The sequence below is a fragment of the Prionailurus bengalensis genome, chromosome A3 (assembly GCF_016509475.1).
Source record: "Prionailurus bengalensis isolate Pbe53 chromosome A3, Fcat_Pben_1.1_paternal_pri, whole genome shotgun sequence".
Lineage (NCBI taxonomy): Eukaryota > Metazoa > Chordata > Mammalia > Carnivora > Felidae > Prionailurus > Prionailurus bengalensis.
In genome coordinates, this window is record NC_057354.1 from 121,833,349 (window position 1) to 121,854,664 (window position 21,316).

The window sequence follows — 21,316 nt, forward strand, 5'->3', positions numbered from 1 at the left end:
TAAAGCCTTTAGGAAAATGGGGGAGAGGGAGGATGGGGAGTGAAGTTAAGAATGCCCCTTCTTGGAGTCACTTTTTAAAAAAAACATTTCTTTGTGGAAATAAAGTCAGTTTTTTAGATTCTCCTTACCTTTAGATGGACCTATGCGGAAGTGGTCGTTGTGTTTACCCGACTTGAGATTGGGAAGTACAGCCTCATTGTTAAGGCTTTATTAACAGGTGACCATTAATGAAGTATTCACCTTATCATTTCAATCCAGTTACTCTGGTAGATTTCACATTCTGAGGCTTAAAAAGTTGAAGAAAAAAAGTCTTTGGTTCTGCTCTGTTTTAGTCAGTTCAAGTACAGGGGACTTAAACTGTAAGATTGAGAACACCAGGTTGTGTGCCGATTACGTTGTGGGTCAGAGTAGGTGTGATAGGTCAAGAGCTGATTGGAATGTTTGCCTTTTCTGGCTTACTAATTTTTCAAGTATTTATTGAGCACCTGTAATGTTAGTTGTGCGAGGCACTTGGAAACCTATCATGGCTTTGTTTTAAGCATTTGAATTTTCTTGGATTTGGGCTGATAGCATAATATTTCAAATTTCAGCCCCCTGGCCTAAGAAAGGAATGCATTCTGGGTCAATCAAAAGACTGTTTCTAATCTTAAAGATGTGTAAAGATAAGGTCCTCTTTGTAATCTCTCAGCTTCTTCTAGAAAATAACAATCCTGTTAGAAGTTTTTAAGCATCTTTCCCCTTGTTCTTTTATGTTTCTCATTGTGGTTCTTGTAGGATGTTAAATACATTTCCACCCCTTCCAAGTCCTTCCTTTTCCATATTTGTTCTACTTCTGTTTTTTACTGATTGTATTATCCAACACTTTATTTTATTGTTCTTTAGTGACTCCTTTTCACATTTTCTCAGAGTTCTAAAAATGAGCACCTATCATATGGCTATAGTTGTGAGTTTACCCCCCCTAGCAACCTTGGAAAATTAAATATGGAAGTTACACCTTCTGATTCTTGGTTGTTGCTTCCTGTTAATCAAAATAACAGTACTTAAAATATTTTATTATGTAATGATTCATTTTAATAAGGTATCTTACTTGTTCTCAGATACATTTTAGTCTCAAAGATTTGAATTTTCTGTGTTAAGGATTAACATAATTCTTCTTCTTTTTGAGTTGCTTCTATTTACTTTCATTTTTTGTCTTAGGGGCTATTTAGAAATCAGCGAGAATCCTTAGAATTTTAATCCTGAAGTTCAGTGTGATACTGGGAAAAACTTTTAAGGAATTAGGGAATAATGTGTTTAGGAAAGTTAATACTTTACTTTTTAAGAAGGTTTTGTGTTTGTTTAGGCGGAAATGAATACTGTAAATTTTACATATAACACTGTAGACTGGATTTTCCATCTTATCCATGTCTTTGGGATTCTTGTTTTAGTTCCTAATTTTTTTCTTTGCTCCCTACACAGGTGTGTGCCATTCACTATCCCTACTATGTTGTATTGAGAATATCAGAGTAGAAAAGACTTGTCTAAAATCAAAGCTCTTTTGGGAGTGGGAAGGATCAAAGAATTGTTACTTGCCCATTTCACTTTCATGCATATCGGGCAACCCCATTTTGAGAAGAAGGTTTTTAAGCAACATTGATTTTAAGCAAATTGGTATACAGTTCTTCACCTGAAGATATTTTTGTTGAGTTGAAATATTTCTCATAAGTTGTATGTAAATAATATTTCAAAATCAAATTATTTAAAATCATATCATTTGCCATTTAAAGGAGTCCTACTGTGAGTTATTTTGTGAAATAATTCTCTTCTCTAATATACTGTTGGTTTCTGTTCAAATTTTTACTGGCTGGATTTGCAAGTGGTTCACACATATTTTGGAGTTCTTTTTTGAGAGAATGCCAGAAAAGTAATTGAGGTCCTGGCCCTGCCATGTTGGAATCTCAACATTTTCTTTTATTTTCTTTAGGTCTTTGTGCTATGGAAGTGCTTCCTCTTGCACTACCTTCTCCACCTCGTCAGTTATCAGAATCAGAAAAAAACCGGATGGAGGACCAGGAGGAAAATACTTTAAGAGAGCTGCGGTTGTTTCTCAGGGATGTAACCAAGAGGCTGGCGACGGATAAACGTTTTAACATCTTCAGCAAACCGGTGGATATTGAAGAGGTCTTGTTTCAGTAGTGTGCAAACAGTGAAGTTGAACTGGCTAAAAGAAAAAAATATTGACATCTTTTTTTGGAAGGAAAAAAAGCAAAGGCATGGATGAATATTACCCCTAGCCTGTAAAATTTTAATCCATGTGATAACCACCAATGTCATCAGCAAACATCTGGTGACTTTTGGATGAAATTGGTGACCAATTCGTATGTCCTCTTATTTAGTATTGATCTTTGTGATCTCTTACTCTTCAATGTAAGAAGAGGATTAAAAGTTACTTTAGTGAAATGTCCATACTAGACTATTTTTATTCCAGGATAAATCTTGCTCTTAAAAAGTATATTGTTATTAACCAATCAATACCAATTAATTTTGGCATTTTCCAAATTATGTATACGATTGTGAAAGAGGTGGCTAAGAAACCTGAAATTTGTCTTTCATATTTTGGAAATGCCTGTAACTAAGATGCTGTTTGATGTTAAGCATATCTTATGCCAAAATTATTTTTTTATGCAGGGATTTTCTCTGCTCCCAGTGGAAAATTTCTCACTTTCAATGTGTATTGTTTTGTGTCCTTGTGGGAGCATGGTTTGTGGTGATAAGAAATTTTCCATTTGGGATCTACTATAATACCATAGTTAAAATTTGTTGTTTTTTTGTTTTGTTTTATCCTGGGATAATATAGCATGTGGATGAGCACGATGCAGTCTTTACTGGCCTTCTTCTTATAGTTCAGACTCCATGTTTGAACAGCTTTGGTGTTTTTAGTTTTAAGTTTTTTCTTCATCTTTTTATTAATTTGAATTTTGCAATGATTCATAGTTTAATGTTGTGTACTTCTTGTGAAATCTGTACTTTTGGACCTGAGCAGATTCCTTTGGAATCATTACCTCATCTATGACTGGGAAGAATGAACCAGTGTTGTTTTTCCCCTCTGAAAATAGCTATTTTCCTTCTTTGGGGGAGGAGAGGAACTATCTGTATTTTATTTGTATATTTATCCAAAATACATAGTTTTATCCATTTGATCCTTTTAACAACCTCACAGAATCATTATTTTTAAGTTGCAGCTGAGGAAACTGAGGCTCACAGGCAAGCGACATAGCCAAGGCTCGGAGGTTTTTTTGAAATTCAAAGCCTTCATTCTTTATTTTATATCATAGCTACCTTAAATTTTCTATTGAAATGACAGGAATTGCTAATTTGCTTTTGCAATTAATACATACCATTTTACATTTGTGGAACATTTTTCTTCACCTCTTAGTGTTTTCAGATAAGTTAAAACTTTTAGCCCAACTTTAAGGATTATTTTAGATGTTTATTTTTATTTCAAATTGGGTATGGGCCTCTGACACTTATTTGATAAGGGCTTGATCTCAAGTCAACCTCCTGCACTAAACCAGTTTTGCCTTTCCTCCAGAGAACTCTCTTTCTTTCTAACCAGAAGAGATGGTCAGATTTCAAATGCCATGTGTGATAGAGTAAAAGTTTTATAAATGATGGTAAGGCAGTGGAAAGGGATAGAAAAATCTGGGTCAGATAAAACTTTTATTCAAGGGTTATGTTTCTTATTTTCTCTTTTATTCTTTGTTATGTTCATTCTGCTACTGGTTCTGTGTTCTTAAAGCTGAAAAGATAGAGGTCTGTGTGAAACACGAGGGGAAAACAAGATAACATTTAAATAACCTAAAACATAAACATTTATATTCAAATAATGAATTTGAAATGTTTAAAAACTATGGAATTCCAAAGCAGACTTCAGAGAAAGAAAAGTTTAGAAAATAAATGTAGAATTTAAAATGAAATATTACAACAAAAATTTTATAATCTTTACTAGTATAAATTTTTGTAGTGCTTTGCAGTTAATAGACATTTTCCACATGTACTCAAGGCATGCCAATGCCAGGGCCAAGAATCCAACTAATAATACCTTCTGAACTATTGCTTGTTCATTATAGCTTCATTACCTCCCCTATAAGGAGATTGACTGGCTTTTTGACTCCTAGAAGTTCAACAATAAAACATGCACACACAGTTAACCTAAACATTTTAAAACGTGTATAAAATATGTATATATGTGTGTGTATGTGTGTGTGAGAGAGTGTATGTGTGTGTTTGTGTGTGTTTTTGTGTGTTTGTGTGTGTATGTGTGTATTTGCAATGGAGAAAAAGTAGCCTTTAGTTACAAAGAGTGGAAATTATCCTAGCTCCAGAATTTGATTCTGGAGTAAGTAGATGTTTCTAAGACTGTTTTTATATCAGACCTGATTGCTTGATTTGAGATTTGCATTGGGGGAGGCAGTAGAGATAGGTTGGTAAGAGATTTCTTAGTGGTCAAATGATATAAAACATTGGGCAAATTGTGACTTAATTAAGCTCCTATTTTGAGTTATCTCTCAGAAAATCACAATAGAGCACATTTACTTATGAATTTATTTATGATTAGGGAAGTTCAAGTAAATCTTCTGGTCATGAAAGCAATACTTATTTTTGTTATATAATTGACTTAAAATGTTTGTAATGACTCCAAAGGAGCAGAAAACACTTTCCATGAAACCCTGGAAAATTGAGAAAGAAAGTGTTTTTTTTTTTTTTGGTGGTGGGGGGGGAGTTGTTTTGTTTTGTTTTGTTTTAAGATTTTAAATAGATTTACCAGAGAACTTTTCTAATAAATAATATGAAAAATCTATGTTTCTTAATTTCCTTTAAAAAAATTTCTTGAAGTAACATGCATTGATACTTATTGGGTGCTTTTACCCATACATTCTCTTCTCAGGTATGTACAAAGGCCTGGGGGCAAAAACAGCTGACACAAATTGGCTTTATATTTCAAGATGAGAAACATTTCAGAGTTGATTTAGATATGACTTGAAACTGAAGCTTTTCATGGAAAGTATGACTTCAAAGTAGTAACTTTAGTAGCGTAAATTGCTCTACAATTTTATCCTTATTTGTAATTATTTTTTAGATCTTTAGATTGAATTTTTAAATAATTTTATGGTTTTATTTTGTGTTTTTATGAGTAGATCATGTGAAATAGCAGAAGTAATTTTCATTAAAATATCCTGTTTGTTTTAGGTTTCAGATTATCTTGAAGTAATCAAGGAACCAATGGATTTATCGACAGTAATAACTAAAATTGATAAGCATAATTACCTGACTGCTAAAGATTTTCTGAAAGATATTGACCTAATCTGTAGCAATGCTTTAGAGTACAATCCAGATAAGGACCCAGGAGGTAAGCATGCAGTGGGCAAGTTTCACTTTGGTGATCAATGAGAAGATATTTGAAAGTTTAAATACTAAAGTATGCCGATGTCTCAGATAGATAAGTTGGTTTTAATGACATATTATTGTACTTAAAAACTTTTTGAAGAGGAACGCATAATATACTTAAATTTCATTACTAAATTAACTTATTAAATTAAGTAATGGATTTAAATTAGAGGATTTTATTATTTTAAGTATTCTGTTCAGGGTTTAGTTTCTTCATTTACTTTTTACCTTTTGTACTTAGATTCTTGCTTTGTTCAGGTAGGGTGGAAAACTGGGTAGTTGAGAATTTGATATAAACACTTTTTTAAGAGATCTGCTTAGATTTATAAAGATATTTATTTATTTAAATTCAAGTTAGTTAACATACAGTGTAGTATTGGTTTCAGAAGTAGAACCCAGTGATTCATCACTTACATAGAACACCCAGTGCTCATCCTAACAAGTACCTTCCTTAATGCCCTTCACCCATCTAGCCCATACCCCCACTCACCTCCCTCCAGTAGCCCTCAGTTTGTTCTCTGTATTTAAGAGACTCTTATGGTTTGCTTCCCTCTCTGTTTTAATCTTATTTTTCCTTCCAAAGTTTGTTTATTTAGTCAACACCACCATTGCTGATAAACACTGGGAATTCTAAATTGGTGAGAACTCATTATAGGATATGTTTACATAGTAAAAGACCCCTTTAGGTAGACAGTATGTATTCTATGGATTGTGGGTATTTTTAATGTAAATTTATTGTTTTGTTCCTAATTCCACCCTGTACTGAAATCTGTAGTCCCAGCTCTTTGAGTGCCCTTCAGGGAGGACTGCCAGGAACATATCTGTAGTTAAACAAAATGGATTTACTGATTCCTTGTAACAAGGAAGAATATGTATAATGTAGAACAATATAGGATTTGAGCTTGTGTTAAGAATTTTGGAGAGGATTTAAGTATGACTTTACAGTAGATTGGATGCTATTGGGAAGTGGGGGTAATTTTGTGATTAGGTATTTTAAGAACCTGGAAGACAAGAAGAATGGAGGAAGGCCAAAACTGTGATGGGTAAAGAAGCAGTGGTCAATCATAATCTCCAAGATAGGATTATACTAAGTTATTTTTGTGGCTGGGACAATGTTCATGCTTTTGCCTATGTTTACATATGATTTTGAGGTGCTCTTGCTTTATCTTGATTCATCATGGTCACAGAGTGGCCTTTTCTGAGGTTGTGTTCTATAAAATTGTTTATATTTGATATGAGTACACCAAGGCCTAGCTGATAGCGCCAGTCCAATTTCCAGCTGGCAGGGGCTGTTATTCTCTTTCTCAACCTATTGAGAATTCTGTTCTTCAACAGGTGATAACACATCAAAGATGTTTTTTTATTTCTTACGAATGTATGTAAGTTTCAGTCATCTAAAGTATTTAGCATACAGTTTCTGCTTTGTTTCTGTATTTATGGGCAGTAGTTCTTAGGCTACATGTTAGAACCTGTATTTGTCGTTTTCAAATGAAATTAAGTATTTCTTATCTAAATTTAGAGCACAGTAAATCACATGTCCTAATACCAAGTTAAGAGGCAGAATGAAATTTTACATAGCTGCACCTGGTATCAGTTCTTAAGCTTTGTATTAGGACATTTGCCTCATTAGTTTTTGTTTCTTTTGCTTCATTTTGACTTTTTTTTATATATGTTGTATAGAAAAATTTCTAAAGATTAAAAACAGATTATTAAAGTAACCTTTAATTCCATTATCTTGTGTTCTTTCTTTCTCTTACACAGATGTATTGTATATGGAATACTTACGTGCATATCTTTATTAAAATAAGAACATAATTTTTATAAACTTTGTCATTCATGCAGTATTTTGTGAAAAGCTTACGAGCTAATATATTTCTAAGACATTATTTTAATCACATAGATGTACTGTAATAGCCAATACCCTATTGATGGACATATTAGATTTTTTAGTTTTTTTCCTCTATTATAACACTGATGACTGTCTTTGTAGCATAAATTTTTTGTACATCCTTAGCTATTTCCTTAGAATGAATTTCTTAAAGTGAAATTTCTGAATCAAAGGATGTATATATCTCTTTTAAGCCTTTTAATCTGTATTGTTAAATTCTTCTCACAATTTTTTTTTTTCTTTTACCAGCAGCATCAGGGTCACTGTTAGCCAGTATAACAATTTTATGTGAACGAGAGAATCTCATTCTTCTGTGTAGATGGCATCCTGCAACAGAATCACAGTTTGGGTGGTGAGAGGAATGGGCTGGATGTCAGCTTCATTTGATTTCCTTGCTGGAGCCCTTGGTGAGGGTCCAGTCTGCACAAGTGTCTATAGTGGCATTGAGCAAAGTATGAGAGTACTGAGTGCCTACACTGTGTTTTAGTTTTCAAGACACAGAGGTTGCTGAAACTGTAGTAAATAAGAGCTTGGACTTTGGATTTATACTTAAGTGTTAGTCCCCATTCTGTAGTTTCCTAGTTCATTAACACAATCGAGTTTAGTCCTCTAAATTTAGTATCCTTATCTGCAGAATAGGGATAATTATGGTATTCTTCTCATGGGGGTCATTGTAAGGGTTAAATGAGAAAATGTATTAGGTTAAACCTTAAAAACCACGATTTTCATATGGTTCAACCTAAATACCTTAAGCCCTTAGCATAGTGCCAGAGACATGGTAAGTGTTCCATAGAAGTTAATAGTCGTATTTTTATTATTATCATTATTATTATTGAAATTGTGCTTTAATTTTTTATAATTAGGTGCTTAGTGGGTACCAATTGCTGCATATTATATTCCCTGAACCACACTGAAAATTTAATCTATTTTAGAAAAAATTTAGGGACTGATTGTAAAAAATAAATATTTGAATGGTTAGAAAAAGCCAGTTTAGAAGTTTAATCCAGGGGCGCCTGGGTGGCGCAGTCGGTTAAGCGTCAGACTTCAGCCAGGTCACGATCTCGCGTCCGTGAGTTCGAGCCCCACGTCGGGCTCTGGGCTGATGGCTCGGAGCCTGGAGCCTGTTTCCGATTCTGTGTCTCCCTCTCTCTCTGCCCCTCGCCCGTTCATGCTCTGTCTCTCTCTGTCCCAAAAATAAATAAAAAACGTTGAAAAAAAATTAAAAAAAAAAAAAGTTTAATCCAGATTTCCCCCCACATGTTACTTAATTATAAGCACATTGAGGGGCGCCTGGGTGGCGCAGTCGGTTAAGCGTCCAACTTCAGCCAGGTCACGATCTCGCGGTCTGTGAGTTCGAGCCCCGCGTCAGGCTCTGGGCTGATGGCTCAGAGCCTGGAGCCTGTTTCCAATTCTGTGTCTCCCTCTCTCTCTGCCCCTCCCCTGTTCATGCTCTGTCTCTCTCTGTCCCAAAAATAAATAAACGTTGAAAAAAAAATTAAAAAAAAAAAATTATAAGCACATTGAAATAACACTACTTTTAAGAAAGAAGCAATGGTTTCTGGTGCATAATAACCTTTTCCTATCCAGTGCAGTTGTATAATCAAACAACATGGCTGTATCTCACAGAGTTGACATGGTACACTTGTAACTTTGTTTCTTCACTGTTTTAGATGCAAAAAAGTCTGATATAATTCAAAAATATCATTTTGGCTCTGTTCAAGTTATTTCATATCTTTACGTTAAGAGGCCTGGTTTTTTCTTAGCAGCAGAACCACTTGTTATGTATTAGGAAAACAACCTCAGGGTCTGTTGTGTAGCAAGTGGAAATTACATGAATGTTGTATTACTTTTACAAGCTCCCATGAGTATTTGAAAGCTTACAGTGTTCTGTTTTGTAGAACCCTTGGCCATTTGGGAAAACAAAAAACTAGCATATACATAGAAGACAAAAGCCAGTATTCTGAAGGCTATACATGTTGCCTAAGTGTTTACCCAGATTCTCTCCCTTGAGGATGATGTGGACAGAAATTAAATGTGTTAGCCAAAAGAATTTCAACTTGTGCTAAATGTAACTAGTATCAGATATTTGACCCTAATTATTATCTTACAGATATGTGATACATATGTTTAACTCTTCCCCATTCTGTGTCGTGTCTCTTTTCTAGCCCTCAGTTGCAGTCACATACATTCTGTCATTTAGCTAATTTTGCTGAAATTTCAGCCCTAGTCTTGAGTCTTCTCAAAATCTTCCATTTTGTACTAGTTGCTTAGGAATAAAAGCTCACAGCTTCACTCTAGCTTTTGAATCCCTCTGTGGGCTCTGTTTTAGCCATACTCATTCGTATTCTTTATTAGTATTTATGAGTACCATGTACTAGTTACTGAGCTGCGTGCATAGAATACAAAGACGACTGTGACAATCCTTGCTCTTGCGGTAGAGATACTCAGACATAATAAATGTTGAATAATTACTGTGTGGCAGATACATAATGCTCTGTGTTATGGTTTTAGTTTGCTAGAGCTTCCATAACAAAATGCTACAGACTAAAAGTGGCTTAAAACACAGAGATTAATTTTCTTACAGTTCTGGAAGCTAGAAGTCCAAAATGAAAGTGTTAGCAGGTTTGGTTTCTCTTGACGCTTTTCTCTTTGGCTTGCAGATGGCTACCTTCTTTCTGCGTCCTCATGTGGTCTTTTCTCTGTGTGCGTGCACCCCTGGTATCTCTTTGTCCAAATTTCCCCTTCTTGTAAGGAGACAGATCAGATTAGAACGTATCCATACAACCTTATTTTATCTTAATTACCTCTTTAAAAGTTCTACTTTGTTTTATTTTTTAAGTTTTTTTTTTTGTTTTTTTTTTTGTTTTTTTTTTTTTTACTTATTTTGAGAAAGAGAGAGAAGGAGAGAGAGAGAGTGAGCGAGTGAGCACAGGTGGGACAGGGCCTGTCAGTGCAGAGCCCGAAGTGGGGTTCAATCTCACACACAGTGAGATCATGACCTGAGCAGAAATCACACTTAACCGACTGAGCCACCCAGATGTCCCTAAAGGGTCTGCTTTAAATACAGTCACATTCTAAGGTACTAGGGATTAGAGCTTTGACATACGAACTTTGAGTGGTGGAGGGGAACCCAGGTCAGCCCCTAAAAGTTCTATGTATAGAGATAAATAAGCCACAGTCCTTACTATCTAGCAACTTACTCTATTATAGGAATGACAAATACAAATGACAATTATAATAGATTTTTAAGGTATAGAGATAGTGATTTTATGATTTTTATGATCTTGTCTTCAAGTGACCACAGATGATTATAAGGCAGTTTTACAAGGTTTCTATTAGAACTATGTGCACAGTGTGAGTGGAGCACAGAGGAGAAGACCCTACACGGAGTTGAGTAAGATTGGGTAGGGCATTCATTCCAGCCTGAGAGAAGTAGTGTACAAAGTTAGAAAAAGAAAGCGAAGGTGGCTGGAGAATAGAGTCCCTAGAGTGGAGGAGTGTTGGGAAGTCTACTCTCCTCCTCGCCGAGTCTCCATTCATGAAGTATTCTCTTATGGATAAACTGTGGTCAGTACTGAGAATATACAGCTCTGGCCTCTAAGATGCCTAAATTCTACTGAGTAGAGAGTGTCCTGCAGATAACTAAATGTCATAGGAAGTTCCCCGTCTTCTTTTGATCATGTGTAAGGACTTCAGAGTTTCTTTTCTAAATGATAAGGAGCCATTGGGTGGTTTTGAGACAGAAGGTGATACAATTCGATTTGCATTTAAGAGTATAGTATTAAAGGCAGTATCAGTTTTGGGGTAAGGTCAAGGGAGTGCAGAGATGATGGTTAGAAGATCAATTACAATTCAGTTGCAGTGGCAGCAGAGATTGAACATAGAGGGCTTAGTGATTGATAAATTAGATATGACTGACAGAAATCAAAATGACTCCTGAGTTTTTGATCTGAGTATTTAAGGAATATGAGAAGTAAACCAATGGAGGAACAGGTTTATGGGCAGTATGCTAACTTTAATTTTGGACGTGTTAGTATGAGTTAATCTTTGGTGCACCCAGGTAAAATGCAGACATTATAGAATAGTAGTTGTATATATGGTTCTAGAGGTTGGGAGACATTTGGGCAAGAAACATGGTTGGAATCATCAGTGTGTAGGAGTGAATGAGATCACGTAGTTAGTATATAGAATGAGAAGAGAGAGAAGCCTAGGAGATCCTCCTGTAGGAAATATAGATCCCAATCTCAATGTAGGTTCTTGTCTTACTGTGGGAACCTAGGGTACCTTTGTTAAATGTATTGCCCCTGCTGGGAGTGTGAACATTTTTTTTTTAATGTTTATTTATTTTTGAGACAGAGACAGAGCATGAGTGGGGAGGGGCAGAGAGCGAGGGAGACACAATCTGAAGCAGGCTCCAGGCTCTGAGCTGTCAGCACAGAGCCTGATGCAGGGCTCAAACTCGTCAACTGAGAGATCATGACCTGAGCCAAAGTCAGACTCTCAACCGACTGAGCCACCCAGGAGCCCCGACACTTTTTTATTCTTCAACCAGTTTCATTGAGGTGTCAGTTATATAGAGTACATTGTTTTTATTTTTTTAATTTTAAAAAAAAATTTTTTTTAACGTTTATTTATTTTTGGGACAGAGAGAGAGCACGAATTTTTTTTTCATTCATTCATTTCCCATTTAATTGGGAATGGAATGTGGGTGGGAGGCATATATTTAAAAAGGCAAAAAGAAAGTTACTGAGTTAATTTTAGAGTGATAATATGCTAGGTAGATCATGGCTTTATATTTAATCTTACCTCTTTCTTAGCTGTTTTCAAGCTGAGGTAGAAAGTCAGTGGCAGAAAATTGTGGTATCCCCTGCACCACAAACATTGTGTTATCGGCTTGAAGGTATAGCTACTTCTAAGGGTATTTATTGTAGGTTTTTATGTGTAGTAGCTAAAATTTGAAGCAGCTTAAAACTTCCTTTTTTTTTTTTTTAAATTAAAAAAAAATTTTTTTTTCAACGTTTATTTTTTTGGGACAGAGAAAGACAGAGCATGAACGGGGGAGGGGCAGAGAGAGAGGGAGACACAGAATCGGAAACAGGCTCCCGGCTCTGAGCCATCAGCCCAGAGCCTGACGTGGGGCTCGAACTCCTGGACCGCGAGATCGTGACCTGGCTGAAGTCGGACGCTTAACCGACTGGGCCACCCAGGCGCCCCTAGAGTACATTGTTTTTAAAACTACATAGATCTTTTAAAATCCTACTTAGCCTTCAAGGAATATTAAATGCTACATTCATGGAAGATTTTGTTTTTGGTCCTTCCCAGTATTAAGTAATCCTTTCATCTTGGAGTCATAGCACTGTGTAACTTTTCTGAGACATTTAATACCCATTCCTTTACCCCACTCCCATGACCTGAAGTAGTTACTTGTTTACATATCTCTATCCCTTGTTTTAGACTCCAAGCTGATAGGGAACAGGATCTGTGTAGGCACCTATATGGAGCATATTCTTAGCAAATGTGGCCAGTCAGTAAATTTCACTAATTGTTCTCCAATTGAAGGAGTTTCAGATTAGATAGAAATTATAAAATGGAGACATGATAACATAATGCAGATATAAACCAATAAATACATAAAATTTCTTAATTATGAAGTAATTTGGGATGAAAAAAATCATCTCATAAAAATTAATTTTTCTTGGGGTGCCTGGGCGGCTCAGTCAGTTAAGTGTCCAACTTCAGCTCAGGTCATGATCTCATGGTTTGTGAGTTCGAGCCCCGTGTCGGGCTCTGTGCTGACAGCTTGGAGCCTGGAGCCTGCTTCGGATTCTGTGTCTCCCTCTTTCTCTGTTCCTCCTCTGCTCTCACTCTGTCTCTCTCTCACTCTCTCAAAAATAATAAAGATTAAAAAAGGTTAATTTTTCTTAAAAACCTTATAACCTTTCATAATAATTTTATTGAAAAAATAAAACCTAGCTAATATACTTCTGTTTGCCAAAATACAAAAGAAACGTTTACACATTGATAATAGTTATCATTTTCTTAAAATTAGTGATTTTGTTAATTTTATACATACTTATAGCCATTATTTTTTATTGAAGGCAAATGTACATGGTGATATCTTTATAGAGATAAGGGGGTTGGGGCTTAGAGATTACGTAATTTGTATGCAAAGTCACAAATGTTATATGGCATAACTGAGTGGATTGAGTTCTGTCTTTAAAGCGAATGTGTGTAGTTTTATTACCTGGATTTTGAGAATCTTAAGATCATAAAGTACAAGACAAAAGAATTGGCAAATATGTAGCTTATATTCATGCACAATTGTAAAGCAAGGATTTTAGGTATGATGTCCATGAGAGAGTCTCTGAACAACTACATCCAAAATTGTATACCTGTATAATTTTTCGTTTTCATCACATGCTTATAAGGATCTCAGATGACCCCCCTACATCTCCAAAAAAGATGAAGATCTAAGACATGACATCTCTTCTAGTTTTAATATTCTGTAAGCTTATGATTCTTTGCTGTGTGTAAACAAAAACACAGCTCTAAGACAAGAATGATTAAAAATAATTATGATAGAAAATAATTATGATAGTCACATGAAAAATATTGTTTCCTCATCAAATGCAGATCTCTTTAGAATAAATTCCTTGTCCTTCAGACCAGTGGGAAATTTTTATGGAATTTTTTTTTCATTCATTCATTTCCCATTTAATTGGGAATGGAATGTGGGTGGGAGGCATATATTTAAAAAGGCAAAAAGAAAGTTACTGAGTTAATTTTAGCGTGATAATATGCTAGGTAGATCATGGCTTTATATTTAATCTTACCTCTTTCTTAGCTGTTTTCAAGCTGAGGTAGAAAGTCAGTGGCAGAAAATTGTGGTATCCCCTGCACCACAAACATTGTGTTATCGGCTTGAAGGTATAGCTACTTCTAAGGGTATTTATTGTAGGTTTTTATGTGTAGTAGCTAAAATTTGAAGCAGCTTAAAACTTCCTTTTTTTTTTTTTTAATTTAAAAAAAAATTTTTTTTCAACGTTTATTTTTTTGGGACAGAGAAAGACAGAGCATGAACGGGGGAGGGGCAGAGAGAGAGGGAGACACAGAATCGGAAACAGGCTCCCGGCTCTGAGCCATCAGCCCAGAGCCTGACGTGGGGCTCGAACTCCTGGACCGCGAGATCGTGACCTGGCTGAAGTCGGACGCTTAACCGACTGCGCCACCCAGGCGCCCCAAAACTTCCTTTTTTAAAAAAATGTTTGTTCATTTTGAGAGGGAGTGAGCTAGCGAGAGAGTGTGCGCTGAGGAGGGTGGGGGGAAGCAGGAGAGGAAGGATCCCAAACAGGCTCTGTGCTTGAACGCAGGGCTTGAACTCACGAACTGTGAGAACATGACCTGAGAAGAATTCACGAGTAGGAATCTTAACTGACTGAGCTACCCAGGCACCCCGCAACTTAAAACTTATAACAGTAGAACAATAATTTTGAAAAATTAAAACACATGCTACTTTGGATTTTTACACAGCTTTTATAGTTTGGTTCTCAAAGAATATTTGACAGTTATCAGGAGATTTCTGATTTTGGCTGTGGTGGAGTAAAAGGGATTGAATTACTCTCCTACCTGAAACAATGAAAAAACTGAACAAAGTGTATGAAAAAACAAGTTTGAAGCCATTGGATAGCAAGAAATGAAGGGCAGTGATCTCCGAAAGATGAGAAACCAAAAGTTGAGCACTGTAGTTGCCTGGAGAGTTTCCAGACTGTAGTCCAGGAAGGAAGGGCCCAGGCAGAGTCTGGAAGTGTACCTGACAGAGACAGAGCTGGCAATATAAGGAGGTCATAGTAGGAGAGTTCTCAGAGTAGAAAGAAAGAAATCTGCCCAGAGAGAGCACTCTGGAGATCAGAAGAGCCTCCTCCAGTCGGCAGCTGAATACTGATTGGTGTATACATTTGAGGAAATGACCTGAGACCAGAGAAAGGGAATATTCCTTCAAGCTCACACAGGGCTAGCAGTAGTGCAGCAAATAATTAGAGCTAATAAACCAACAAGGAGATAACATGGGATCGTAAATGAGTACACATCCAAATGAAGTGAGAGAAAGAGGGAAAAGGGAACAAAGAGCATATGGGACAAGGAGAAAATAAACAGCAACTTTACTAACAATCACATAAATCACATTAAGAATAAACTGTCAAAAATAAACCATCTATTTTGGTGTAGTCTCAATAGCTTAAATTTGTTTTTGTTACCCTTGCCTGAGGAGACATATCTAGAAAAATGTTGCTGTGGCTGATGTCAGGGAAATTCTCTGTGTTCTCTTCTAGGAATTTTATGGTTTTAGGTCTCACATTTAAGTCTTTAATTTATTTTGAGTTTATTTTTGTGTATGATGTAAGAAAGTGGACCCGTTTCATTCTTGTGCACATAACTATCCAGTTTTCCCAACACCATTTGTTGAAGAGACTGTCTTTTCCTCACGTATATTCTTGCCTCTTTTGTCATAGGTTAATTTACCATATAAGCATGTATTTACTTCTGGGCTTTTTATTCTGTTGTATTGTCTGTTTTTGTGCTAGTACCAAACTGTTTTGATTCTTACAGCTTTGTAGTGTATCTTGAAATCTGTAATTGTGATACCTCCAGCTTTGTTTTCCTTTTTCAGAGATTGCTTCGGCTCTTTAGGGTCTTTTGTGGTTCCATACACATTTTAGTATTATTTGTTTTAGTTTTGTGAAAAATGGTATTTTGATAGGGGTAGGTTTTTTGTGTTGAATCTGTAGATTGCTTTGGGTAGTATAGACATTTTAACAATACTAATTATTTCGATTTATGAGCTTGGATATCTTTCCATTTGTTTGTATTACCTTCAGTTTCTTTTCTGACTGTTTTATAGTTTTCAGAGTATAGGTCTTTCATTTCTTTGTTAAAGTTTATTTCTAGGTATTTTTTTGGTGTGATCAAAATGTATACTTTAAATATGTGTACTTTAATATATCTTTTCTATACCATAATAGATCTAGTTTTTTAAAAAAAGATTTAGGGAAGTACAATATGTGAAATAATAAATTCAGATTACACAGTTGTTGTGGTTTTTGGGTCATAAGTTTGTGAGACCTATATTCATTTATCTCCATATATTCATGATACCTCCTTTGGATATTTTTTACGTGTATCCAGACTAAACCTCTTTAAACTTAACTCTGATTTCTAACTTCTTTTCCTCCTTCTGTCTTTATTTATTCTCTAGTTTTTGCATCTTTGTGTTACTTTTCATTTTCCCATTTTTCATGCAAGAAACTAGAGAATTATCGTTGATACTTATCTTATCCCATACTTCATCATCAAGTTGTGTCATTGAGAACATATCTCAAATCTGTAATCTCCTCTTTACCACCACCACCACGGCTTCCTGGTTCAATTTGCTGTCCTCTCTCACTAAAAAAAAAAAAAAAAAAAAAAAAAAAAAAAAAAAAGCCTTCTTGATTATGTTCCCTGATTTTATTCTTGACCCCTTCAATCTAATTTCCAGGTAATAGCTAGAGATGATCTTAACAAGATGTTCATTTAAGTCATGTTACTTCCCTGCTCTGCTCTTTTTGACATTTTTTCGTTGCTCTTAGGATAAAGTCTGAATCCTTTAAATATAATCAGGTTCCCATTTGTCTCTTGTTTATTGTATTCTTACCACAGAGGCTAGTTTTTAGTTTTTTGAAATCTCCAAGATCTTTTTACTCCAGAACTTTCTCCCGTGGTGTTTTCTGAGCCTGCACTGGTTTTCCCACTACTCTTTCAGTGGCTTGCAGTGCAGGCTTTTCAGTCTTCGCTCAAATGCTGCTTCTTCAGAGAGGCCTTTTCTGACTTGTGCAATCCGAATTGGCATCCACACCAAATGCCATGTGGGTTTTCATTGTAGCTATGATTCAGGGTTTTGGGGTGTGAGGAAAGGGGTGAGGGAAGTATTTATATGTGTGTATGAGAGATTATTTGATTAATACCTCTTTCCTATACTCATCCAAAAAGTTCCTTGACAGTGGAGACCTCTCTTGTTCACTACCACCTAGCCATCACCTGGCTCAGTTCCTGGTACAATTGACAACATTTATTAAATGAATGTTTAGAGAAAATGTGTTGGAAAGAAATATACCAGTGTTGCCTTTTAGTGTTGCACATTGTAAGATTTCCACAATGAACTATTAGGAGTTCCTAACAAGAAAAATTATACATAAAATGTCTATACTTTTTGCCATTACTAGGGATGAAAAAGCAGATGTTATTATGAGACTTGGGGTTTTAGTTTTTGATACTTTGTAAAATAAGTGGCCTCGATAATGCTTACTTGACTTTTAATACCTTGGAGCTGCATAGCTCTACACCGTACTTTTTAGGTTGTATTGTTGATGAATACTGGCTTCTGGGTTTGGGTAAAGCAGAGACTTAGTACAAATGTTAGGTATAATTCACCTAAAAGGATGTATGTATTTCTTGCCCGGATCTACCTACAATCTATTTACCATTTTGCATTCTTTAGCTTAGCGTGTCTTGCTGTATTTTTCTAGTTCTGTTAGTTTTGTTTTTTTTTTTAATTTTTTTTTCAACGTTTATTTATTTTTGGGACAGAGAGGGACAGAGCATGAACGGGGGAGGGGCAGAGAGAGAGGGAGACACAGAATCAGAAACAGGCTCCAGGCTCCGAGCCATCAGCCCAGAGCCCGACGCGGGGCTCGAACTCACGGACCGCGAGATCGTGACCTGGCTGAAGTCGGACGCTTAACCGACTGCGCCACCCAGGCGCCCCAGTTCTGTTAGTTTTTTGATAGGTCATCTTTACTTAGGATGTATTATATTCTTCACGTTTTTACCAGTTTTCACTAAATGGAGAAAATTAAGATTTTCTGAATTCTCAGTATCCATCTATGGCAACTTTGGTGCTGGACATAATGGTGAATATCCTCCAAATCTCTTAAAGTTTTTATTGAAAATCATATATGTTTGTTTTTTAAAATATAAAGTAAAGCTTTGTATCTTTGAGATAATGATTTGTTAAATAGGCTTATTAGTTCAGTTGACCCTGAACAACATAGGTTTGAACTGCCTGGGTCCACTTACCATGGATGTTTTTTAGTAAATACAAGATAGTACTATAAGTGTGTTTTCTCTTACAATTTTCTTCACATTTCCTTTTCTCTAGCTTACTTTATTGTAAGACTACAGTGTATGATATATACAACATACAAAATATGTGTTAATGGACTATTTATGTTACATGTAAGACTTCTGGTCAGCATTAGGCTATCACTAGCAAGTTTTTTGGGGAATCCAAAGTTACGCATGGATTTTCGACTGTGTGGGGGAGTTGGCACCCTAACCCCCTGTGTTGTACAAGGGTTACCTGTACTTTGAAGTTCTGAAAATACAGTTCTCAGAAAATTTTGAATGTGACTCAGTGGCTTATTATATTTATTTTTTACTCGTCATTTAAATGAACTTGTTTCTCACCCAGAAATGCTTTTTACAATTTTATTTAAGTGTTTGTATTCTTTTGTTTCTCTTTTTTAAATGCCCTTTGTTAATGTTATTTCATTCATATGTATAATAAATGTATACCAACTTTTTTTAACAGATAAAATAATTAGACACAGGGCTTGTACCCTGAAGGACACTGCACATGCCATAATTGCAGCTGAATTGGATCCAGAATTTAATAAACTCTGTGAAGAAATAAAGGAAGCAAGAATAAAAAGAGGTAAGTTCTAGAAATGACCTTGGCTACTGAAGACCAAGAGTCATTGAATGTTACTGGGTGATGTCTCTTCAGCGTTGCTGCCAGAATGAAAATAATGCATCCTGAGGCACAGACTATATATAATTTCTGATATTAATATGTGTCATTTAAATTCTCAAAGATACATATATATATATATATATTTTTTTTTTTTAATTTTTTTTTTCAACGTTTATTTATTTTTGGGACAGAGAGAGACAGAGCATGAACGGGGGAGGGGCAGAGAGAGAGGGACACACAGAATCGGAAACAGGCTCCAGGCTCTGAGCCATCAGCCCAGAGCCTGATGCGGGGCTCGAACTCCCGGACCACGAGATCGTGACCTGGCTGAGGTCGGGCGCTTAACCGACTGCGCCACCCAGGCGCCCCAGAGATACATATATTTTTAAGTTTATTTATTTTGGGAGAGAGAAAGTGCATGTGGGGGGAAGGGCAGAGAGAGAGGAGAGAGTGAGAATCCCAAACAGACTTGGCACCTGCAGCATGGAGCTCGATGGGGGGCTTGAACTCTTGAACTGTGAGATCATGACCTGAGCTGAAGTCAGACACTTAACCGACTGAGCCACACAGGTGCCCCTTAAAGATATTTTACTTTTACTTTTTGTGAAAGTTTTAGTGCAGCAATGCAAATTACAGAAATAGAGTTCTGTTCAGTGAAATTTTTTTTGAAGGAGTATCTCTTTGTTAATTATTGTTTTTTTTTTCTTTTTTAAACTAAAAATTTTTTAATTGTTTTTAATCTTTTTCTTTTTTTAGAGAGAGAGAGAGAGAGAAAGAGAGAGAGGATGCAAGTGAGCGAGGAGCAGAGAGAGAGAGAGAGAGGGAGAGAGAATGCCACAAGGGGCAGAGAGAGAGATGGAGAGAGAGAGAAGCAGGGTCACCTGAAGTGGGGCTCGTGTTTTTACCCAAAGTGGGGATCATGTTCACCTGAAATGGGGCTCGAGCTCACCCAGAGCTGGGTTCGTGCTCACCTGATGTGGGACTTGAACTCACGGAACTGTGAGATCATGGCCTGAGCTGAAGTCAGATGCTTAACTGACTGGGCCATCTAGGCACCCTATTGATTTTTATTCTTAAAGGATTTAGATAGACCTTCATATCTGTAGAGGGCTTACTTTTTAAAAGCTTTTAGAAATACTGTTTTTGTTTTCCCTGGTGATAGTTATGTGCAGTTTTGTTAATATAAAAATAAAGAATTAGCAAATGTGGTTTGTTCATTCAATGTATAATCCTGGCCTTGAGGAACTCACACTTTAGTAGGAGACAGAGAGAAATGTGAAACGAATCAAGTACAGTTGAGGTATATGAATCGATTGGAACATGTTTATAGCACAGAGGAGAGACCTCCTGTTAAGGATCCCAGCATTTTGTCCAGAGTTTGGGGAATGAATGTAGGGGTGTTGTCTCTAGTGGAGCAGAAAAAGGGAGGCAGTGACAGAGGAGGAGGTGGTATTTGTAAGCACAGCAGATAATAGCATGTGTAAAGGCACAGAGATGTGAAATAACATGGTGTATTTGAAGAACTGAAAACGGTTTGGTATTGCTGAAGCTGTACAGAATGGTGGGAAATAGAGCTCAAGAGATGAGCGGAGTCCAGGACATTGAAATTAAGAAGCTTTTTTTCTACTTCCTTAGGCCCTCCCGGGTCACCGAATCTTATAATATAGGGTCTGGATATCATAGCATGTGGCATTTTGTCTTTTTTTTGGGGGGGGGGGTCTCTCTTCCTTATTTGGAAGGTAAGTGTTGTGAATGGTTTGTTCACAGCCCTGCTGAAGTCCCTGGAACTCTGTCCTATAAATATTTGAATGAATCAATGCCAATGCTAAGGAGCTTAGACTTTATCCTGTAGGTCAGTGTCTTTCAAAATGTATGTGCCTAATACCCACATCAGCTTATTAGACTTAGTGAGTTAGATTCTCCGAGAGGAGTGAGGCTGAGAAATCTGCACTTTAATAAACTACTCAAGTGGTTTTTTTGTACGCTAAAGTTGAGAATCATTGCCATAATATGTGTCATTGAAGTATTTTAAGCTGTGGAGTGAATTGGTACATTGCTATGGCAGCAGGAAAATAGCAAGGTCTCAATGTGGCAGGATAGGAAGATGAGAGACAATTTAAAAAACTGTTGGAGCCAGTTTGGAAAACAGTTGGGCAGTTTCTAAAAAATTAAGCATAACATTTACCATACGACTCAGTGATGCTACTCCTAGG

The 21,316-nt window shown here is 36.3% G+C and overlaps 1 protein-coding gene across 3 annotated transcripts in view; it reads left to right on the top strand.

The window, feature by feature from the left end:
• ATAD2B (ATPase family AAA domain containing 2B) overlaps nt 1–21,316 on the top strand; it is a 167,684-nt gene that overhangs the window by 132,180 nt on the left and 14,188 nt on the right. For 2 of the 3 annotated variants that reach the window (XM_043604443.1, XM_043604444.1), the window contains exons 21-23: nt 1,964–2,160; nt 5,230–5,389; nt 18,942–19,064. In XM_043604443.1, the coding sequence (XP_043460378.1) occupies nt 1,964–2,160; nt 5,230–5,389; nt 18,942–19,064 (480 nt within the window). The remainder of the gene's footprint in view (nt 1–1,963; nt 2,161–5,229; nt 5,390–18,941; nt 19,065–21,316) is intronic. The other variant, XM_043604445.1, reaches the window with a different exon arrangement.